Below are 9,087 nucleotides of genomic sequence, written 5' to 3' on the forward strand. Positions count from 1 at the left end.
GACAAGGTATCGCAGCCATGAGAGAGAATCATGAGAGAACTTAAAAAGCTCTGGAATGTGTGGAGAGTTCAGATAAGCATATAAGAATATTCATATGCTTATCAAACCTTCAGCTTTGCATCCTCAAAAAGAAAAGAGGAAATCTGAAGCACAACGTGGAGAAGCGTTGCAGATCTTAAAAGTTTTGCTTTGACTGCAGTTCTGGAAATGGGGGAATGCTAGGGAGTTTGGCACACTGATGTAGTTCGCCCCAGAAACACATTCTTATATTTCTAAGAAATAGTTGTCGTCTCTATTCAATTATAAGGATGACATGAAAATTAATTTCTAAACTGGAGTAAGCACCTACATTTAATAGAATCCTTTCACTCCACCCTGCCTCATGTACTCCCTTTCTCAGAAGTCAATAACACCTCTAGGAAACAACAGATTTAAAAACAAATTGCAAGATATCTTGGGATATAGGGAGGTATTTATCATGTTGAAGCAGTAAACTGTAATAGCTGCTGCTAAAAATAAAAGTTTGAGAAGCAGTATTAAATGCGATTAAATATTTAATCCCTAACAGTTAGGCTTCAGACATGACTTTTATTAGGAAAGAGATCACGTTTTCCATCCCAGAAAAGATTTCCTGCGCACTCCACAAAAGATTTCTTCCAATCTTTGATGCCACCCGCGGTTATGACATGCTGGGTCAGATTAGCATCTCACCTTGCATATGCTGTTGTCTATACACCTATCTATGCTAAAGATTTTCTTTTGAAGTGATGATAAATGCAAATAGTTCAAACAAAACCTGTATAGTGTTTTTAGACTTAAATTCTTAAGGTTAGCAGATTTACTTCTAGAATAATTTCATTCCCTTTTCTTCTTATGATTTTCCCTCCATTATTCTGCCATTTTGCCGTGACACACCAGATCATTTTGAAGAAAACACACAGACATTCAGAAGAGCTGCAGAGACAAGTTTCCTTCTCACATCATCTCTGAATGTCCGAGTCTGCTCCACTCTCAGCTCCAGGAAACAAGGGCCTGTTCTTTCTCTCAAAAACTGTTTTAGCCTTTTTTTCAATTTTATGCAGATGTCTCGTGATTCTATCTACATGGTGTTAGGATCTATGTAAATATATATATATATATATAAAAAAACTAGTGCAAAATTGACACTGAAGAAAAGCGGTGTAATCTATATATATACACACACATTGTTTTAACGGTCTCTCCTAACTGAAACATACATCTGAATTTTTATTGTAATGGAATATGGCAAAAACTGATGTAATAGCTATGGTTATCACCTTACAAAACTGCTAAACCACTTCCTTAAATTAGTTCTCGAGAGCTCTAACACAGGGGACTTGGAGTCACCTCCAGTTGTATGTTTTGAAAAACTGCATACAGAAATCAATAGTTTGAGTTAGTGGTTTATAATTTATTTATTTTTTTGGTAACAGAATATCACTGTCAAACCTCAAAATATGCATCCAAGTATGACAGATTAACTGAAACACTGAAAATGGCATTTTTCAGCATCGTGGCATGGATAGGAATAGACTATGCCCTCCAGGAGCACAAGCAGGCACAACATCTCTGTAATTAAGCCCTGGAAATGACTGCCAAATTCAGGGTCTGAGTCACCTCAGGAAAATAAGATACTAGGCTAATTTCAGATACCTTGGTGGGGGGGCAGGCGGAATGCAGAGGAAGAGGTGGAGTAATTGCAGTTTCTTTTATTTCTTAATTAACGATCATAGTAGAAAATCTTGGGAAGTTTGGTTTATGCTAGATCACCAGAAAAAGATCAGAATTGCATCCAGCTCAGAAGACCCTCTTTAAACAAGGAACAGCATCCAGAAAGGCTGAATTCCTTAAGTGCTTACCTTAGGCTCCAACATGGCTAGAAATTCATGCCCTGAATCCTAAAAATCCCAAGAAAAATCACCTAACAAAAGATTCTGCCTTAATTAGGCAGAAGTTGTTCTGCATAGTTCATTTTTTCCAGTAATGTGAATTATTTAGCTTTCATTACCATTAAACCTCAAAACAGCACCTGACTTTCAGCAGGACAGATTTAATTACTTTTTCTATGCAAGGATCCTATTCCAAAAATGAGCAAAGTGAACTATATTAGCCACAAATTGCTGGCAATATCTTCACCACTATGTAAGAGATGCTATAATGTGTACTCAAATCTCAGAGTGGGTGGAAACCTTACTCATAAGGTTGCCCCACCCAGACATACATACCCCTGCCCAGCAAAACAACCAGCCCAATGAGACAATGCGTTTGGAGCATCACATTTATAACTTAAGAATTCAGTCAGTTTTGCTCACATAGGAAGTAAGGAAGCAATTCCACTCTGTTGTTTAGGCTTTGGTTTTAACAGTAAACCAACAGTCTCCACACCAGGAGTGCCTAACTCTCAGATATTAACTTTAAAGTTTTGTCAGTACAGTTGCAAAGTCACAACCCCCCTAAGACTCTTCCCACATTGTGTGCTTAGCACAGCCAGACATCGCTTAAGCTATGCTGTTGCCTACAGGATTTCTGGCTCAGTTTGCAGCTACAATTTTCAGATCATGACCGTGGCAGTTTCATCCTCTGCTTCTCTACTGGTCTCCATCCAACAAAGCTGATGATGTTTTAGGTGATGCAGAAGCTTCTGTCAAACCTTTGCCTGCTAGGAACGTGTGACAGAAGTCGACTGTCAAAGCAGCCAGAATGCAAACTCACCAAAGCATCCACCCATCTTGCCCCCCTCCTCCTCTCTCAGCTCTGAAGTCTTCATAATCACAGACAGATCAATCACTTAGAAGCTTTAAAAAGCTTAAATCATCATCAGTAACAAATAGTTCCAGGATATTGGCTCTATCTTGCATCAGTCTGCTAGCTACCAGGCCCAATATTAAACTGGGGAGGGGGAACAACAAAACCCAGAGAATAAAACCACCCTATTACCTCATGCTGCTTAATATTCCTTCAGACTACATGCTCTGTGATCTTCAGCCCAGATTCCAACTTGGGTGCAGATGTAACATTGCAGCACTAGTACAAATTTATCCTAGAATTATTACGTCCACAAGGAAAGTGATTGAAGGGCACTTGGGCACACATTACAGGAATGAAAAAAAAAAACCCAAACCAAAAAATGAGCATTTGCTCAATTTATTTTTCCAGTCATAGGATTCAGCTGCTGGGACTCTCACTTACTATGGACCTAGAAGCAACAAACCAGCTCCCTGAGTTAACTGAACCAAACAAAGCTCTAGCACCTTGTCTGTACCCGGATTATTAAGAAATATTAGTAATTCCAGAAAACCCCAAATCTTCAGGCTGAGCTGCAAAACAGACATATATCTATCAATATACATTTTATACATACATATATGTACGTACAAATGCATATACGCATACACATTTACAGCATATAGATCTTCCATACTAAAATTTTGCACAAATAATTTTAAAGGTTTAATGTGTTTTAAGCATTTAGAACATTAAATACCCAGTGGAAAATGTGAATGGAAGTACAAAAGACAGATTCTTAGATGAGGTTACAAACCAAAGCATACCATTTCAGGAAGCCAGGTAGCAGAATTAGGGATGCTGTATTTACCATTTCCTGCAGTACTGTACTTGGTGTTGAAGTAGACCCATGTGCCAATAGTACACAGAGAACTAACCTCTACTATTACAGTGCTACCACAGATCTTTCAGATCTCAGATAGCAACAAAACACAATCAAAATAAGCGCTGTAGTGTTACGTGCAATCTGAAACCAATAGGAATGACAGGAATTCAGGCTGCTGTTATTACGGAGAACAACCAACCCATACAGGAACTGCACAGATGTAGCTCTACTTGTATGACGCGTGTGAAAAATAAGCCATCAAAAGTACTGTTAGTTCTTCCTAGCTCTGCCAACTTATGGTACAAGTTTAAATAGAGTACTCTGAAAGAGGGGTGAGATAGGGAAGTACATCCACATCTGTATGTACTTCACTAAGAACAGCTTTGGCTCTGTGTAGTTAGCATGCAGAAAGACATAATAAATATTAACCAATAAAGTTACACGGAACTATGATCTAGTGATATGAACTATGAACTGTGATGCATTACGCAAGCCTCTATACATAGAGCTGCTATAGATCCGATCAACCTCTAGCAGGTCACCTCCAAGGAGGGGCCTCGGTTTAGGACAAGTGGCACAACAGGCACAGAGGAATTCTACATTTGCTTTTCAGCTGGTGCTTTGTAGCACTGGATCAGACAGCTTTGAGGAAACCCACACCTTGTCTACAGTAGGACAAACTCTGAACTCTCAAGTCCAGAGTCCCTGCTGGCTGGCTCCCAAGATTACAGTACGGTCTCAGACTGCACAGAGATTGCCTGAAGCCACCAGATACGTTAAGACTCCAAGATAAAGAGCAAGAAAATTAAGGTAGTAAAAGGCACTAAATGTAGGCTGCTATTAGGATTAGGGATTAAAACAGATTAAACAGATTAAAATAGTACACAAGGGGTTACTTAATACCCAGAGGATGAGAAGACAGAAACTGTAAGGGCTAAAAAGACATTTGTAGATACATTCAATCTTGAAGCAGTCAAAGATACGATCAGGTTCATCTACAGCTGTTAATGCATTTCTGTTCTAGCAACTGAAGTCTGTTCCTATATGGCCAATAATTTAAGACTTAGTTTGACGCATCTTTGTAGGAGGCAAAGAGTGTCAAATTTTGGTTTTATCATTTTAAGAAATACTAAATAAGATTATCTTCATTTTTTGAACATATAATGCTCAGAGAATGAGATTTAAAAACAATCGGCTTACTGGGAAGATCAGCTTCTCTACAAAAGACCTTATAGATATGAATGACTTCAGGTTTTCTTAGCAGCCAAGAAATTTTGTGTCATCTCTAAATTTTGCCTCTGGTATTCCCTTTGTGTGTTACAAAAGCTGCCCTACTTTCTCCATGCCCATCAGAACTTTGTTAAAGAGATAAAAATGCCAAAGTTTGACATTCTTTTTTGTGGGAAGTTTCACTTTCAAATACAAAACCTTCTACAACGTGAACTGTCTAAAGGAGGTGAGCTTAAGATCCCAGCCTCTCCAAGCAAGTTGTTCTTACCATGTTCCCCAAGTCTGCCATCCTTCCATTCGCACCCTGGTCTTACTTCAAGAGGCCCAAATACTTCTCAGCTGAGTAGCTGAAGCTGTGAAGACCAGACAAAACAGAACTCCCTACAACCACAGTCATATGCAGCCCTCTTCAGTTCAGGTGCATGGGTTAAATGATTTTGAGACCTCTTCCTGCACCATTTTTCAGTGATGAGAGTGCTATTTTCCCACCTATACAGAAGATTTAGCCTGCTTCATGTGCTGCGTTTGAGCAAAACAAGTCAATGAGAAAGATAAAAATCTAAGATGACTGGCTTTTCGAGCAAAAACAGAAAGCGCTGCTCATTCAGGCATGAAGAACAGGCAAGTACCAAAAAGAAGGTTCTTACCACCTACATAGACGAAAAACCTAAAAAACTGTATGTACAAAGACAGAAAAATATTAGAGGGGACAGTAGTAAGCGAAGGGAGGCTGCACTCCAAGCTACAACTGAGGATCCTTCTTAAGATTTTGGGCAGACCAAAGGCATTCAGGTGCAAAACTGTGACCTTGTACATAAACTTAGGAGTGGCCTATGATCCTTAAGCATTTCATAAACTGACTCAGGTTTCACCCAGAAGCCCTGAGAGTGTTCCTCTGTGTACAAACAGGAAAACAAATGTCTTTATAGGCACCAACAGTCACAACAAAACCCAATCAAAATTCAGAAAACAGGTGATATTTCACTGTCATCCAAGCGTTTCAATCCAGTCGGCCTTCCAGGAGCAGAGCTAGCCTGGCACAATACAGCTTCAGGATCCTCAAAAGATCAACTTTAAAGAGTTGCTTTTTTTTTTTTTTTATTTAAAACAATAAAAGCCTACTGATGAAACAGTTGTTCAGGAAGTAGAAGTCCAAGGTTCAGTTCCCTCCTCAGCTTTTAATGAGCTGTGAAGTCTTATTTAATCACCCAGAAGAGAGCTGTAAGCACTAAGAAATCAACCACTGTTGATACTGCACCCTCTTTTCCTCCTGGCAATGCTATGTCAGTGATCTTGCCCTTTAACTGGTTCCTGTTTAAAAGATTTCAGAGTGCTCCTATCAAACTCCACACCCCAAAGTTACCTCCAGACCAGTATCTACAGAGAAACTGATTACACTGCATGGAAAAGGTAAGCTGCACTACTTTAGTAGTGATGCATTTTATTGTTCTCATAAAAGAATAATCTCTCATGTTGTTAAGGTCATAAAACAGATGTAGCCTAGAAGTTCTTAGAGGTTTTTTTTTGTTTGTTTGGCAACAGAAATATTGTTGATTTAAAATCCAGGCCATTTAAAATCAAAAGTTCAAAGTGCAGTCAAATACTGCACCTGCAAACACAGGATTTTCTGTCAGCATTTTATGTTGTTTCAAAGTCTCGTGTTTAAAGAAAATTCCTTCCTATTGTTCCATATCAAGAGTTAAATAGGAAAGGTTCAGAAATGGTTCTGGTGTTGTACATCATCAGTTAGCATGGTGCTTGCGTATCTCTGGGTGAGCTGCGCATAGGCACAGGTTCTGAATTATATATGTTCTCCTCACTAATAAACTCCTACTGCAAAAATCCAAGCAACTATACGGGGAAGGCAATCCCAGAAAGAGTCACTAAAGGCACAGGAAAAGACAGGTAAGAAAAGTTTATTTCTAGCACACTAGGCTCAAATCCTCTGAAGTCCTTAGACATATAGCTTCCATTTACTTTAGTGGGAGATTAGGCATCTAAAGCTTGCTGCTGCGTTTAGTGTGTCTCTGGGCTCTCAGCCTCTTTTAGGTATGTTAGCTATTGCCATAATACAGGCAAATTTAAAGAACCAATTTTATTGTTACATTGTATTTTTCCCTGTATTCTGTGACTTAATTGCTAGTAATTATTGTTCTTTAAACAAAGTTTACTGCTACCATACTAGCATAGATCAGATCTCCTGCTTAATAGGCTTGATACATTGGCATGGGTCCCAGAACCACGTGAATTTATTGCATTGATAATCAAATGTATTAATGTTTTTGGATTCCGGTCTGTACTTTACATTTCTCATTGCTATACTGAAACAAGCAAGAGAATACTTACATAAAATGCAGCACTGTCACCGCATTTATCAACTACTAGTTACCTGCTGCTTCCATGAACTTGCTGGGATAGATGATGGCTACTCAAAATAATGTTTCAGATGTGTAAAGTTTAAACTAACAGTCCAGACCCAATATAATCTGATCAAGAGAATCTCTCTTCTGTGTTAGGATAAAGTTTGTTGCATGCTCCTCTTTGGTATAGCCAGAGCAACAGAAAAAGCTAACTTGTTGAATTTTAGCTTGAGAACAAGATGTTCCTGTGTCCTCTTCAAATACTGTTGGCAAATATACAAACTAGCAAAAGTAGCCCTTTAGCCATCTGCCACATACCCACCTCCTGGCCAAACATTTACATCTTTTTCGTGACTAAAATGAAGGTTTCTGTCAAATGTTTCCATGGCACTACCTGGAAACGTCCTGAAAATGTAATACTAAGTAACAATGGTCTCAGATCGTAGCTAAATGTATTCAAGTAACAAATCACTATAAGAATCTAACAGCATAAGCCCGATTCTGCACTCTCTGCGTAAGAACTGTATGCTTCTATGCACACTTTTATGTATGCTTTCACAGGGAAAAGTATGGTTGAAGATCACCCTGAAGTTAAGTACTGTTACAGCTGCTACAGCAGACCACTCTTATTCTTGTTTTATAGGGATTTGAGAAATAAAACTCTAAAGAGTTTTGAAAGTTGGCTCTGGACTTTGTATATGCTGACCTGATAACCTTGCACTTGACAATTAGAGAGGCGCTGAGGTCTTGCACTTCCTAGAGCACTGATGCTTCACATGTATACCTGCTGCTTTGCATCTGATTTCTGGACACGCAGATGTCAGACATCGGCATCTTTTCATCTTCAAGTACAGGATGCCGATATTTGGTGCCTCCTTAAACCAAGATACACAAGGATCTGTATTTATGTGGCACCTTTAAGCCACGAAATTCAAAGTTATGCCAAAAGCAATAGAATAGCCATATCCAAATAACTTATTTGAACTTTACTTTCAAACTACCCTTTAAAAAAATGCTTTATTAACATACTCCTCTCCTCCCTCCTGGAGCTATTTAAGGTTTATGCTGCCCAGGAACTGCAGCCTTGCATTTTTGCAGCCGCATGTTCTCTCAGCAGCATAAAATTAATACTCCTAAGACAACACAGAAGCACGCAAAGGTCCCACAACCAGACGTGGTCTGTACTGTTAGATGAGCGGTGGGCAGCACGCCTGCCTTTTCCGTTTACACCGGGAATTCCAAAGTGATGCGCAGTCCTTTGGGAATAAGAGTCACTCTATAAAATGTGTGGGAGCGAGGGGGAACGCGAGCTCTCTAGCAGTCCGCGACAAAAACTCACACTGACTTCAGCAGGGCTAGGATCCTTCCTACCCGCGGTTAGATACCAAAACCCCACAGGCTGGAGGGAGAGAAGGGTTAGAAGCGCCTAAGGAGCGAATCTTTGCGAGAGGCTGGACAGCTGGAGCCCAGACTTCCCCAGAGGAGGAAGGAGGGTATTCCGCAAGCCATAGGAAAGGGCGGCAGAGGCTCCTGCCGAGGTAAGTACCTTGTAACTGAGCTGAGAGGGACTCTTGATGCTGCTGGTACTTGAGCGCCGTGGCCTCAGCCTTCCTCAGCTGGCCCTGCAGCTCGTAGTAGAGCATCGCCCCGTAGAGGAAGCCGAACACCACAGTCAAGAGCAGGAGGGTCTGGAAAATCCGCTTCTGTTTTCGGGAGCACATCCCGTTGCCCATGTCCCCGGCGGGGTCCCGAGGGCCCCCGCCCCTCACGGCTTAGCAGCGGGCAGCTGGAGGAGGAGGCGGCGGACGACGAGGCGGCAGCGGCAGCATCGGAGGCCCCGGGCCCGCGCCGGGAGGAGGAGGAGGA

General features: G+C 40.6%; 1 protein-coding gene across 1 annotated transcript in view; it reads right to left on the reverse strand.

Moving 5' to 3' along the window:
- Positions 1-8,954, reverse strand: part of GOLIM4 (golgi integral membrane protein 4) — a 32,542-nt gene extending 23,588 nt beyond the window's left edge. Inside the window, 1 exon segment of the mRNA XM_010572856.1 lies at positions 8,768-8,954. Coding sequence (XP_010571158.1) covers positions 8,768-8,954 — 187 coding nt within the window.
- Between the last annotated feature and the right edge of the window lie 133 nt (positions 8,955-9,087).

Source organism: Haliaeetus leucocephalus, unplaced genomic scaffold (genome assembly GCF_000737465.1).
Source record: "Haliaeetus leucocephalus isolate CR32 unplaced genomic scaffold, Haliaeetus_leucocephalus-4.0 Scaffold362, whole genome shotgun sequence".
In the NCBI taxonomy this organism is placed as follows: Eukaryota; Metazoa; Chordata; class Aves; order Accipitriformes; family Accipitridae; genus Haliaeetus; species Haliaeetus leucocephalus.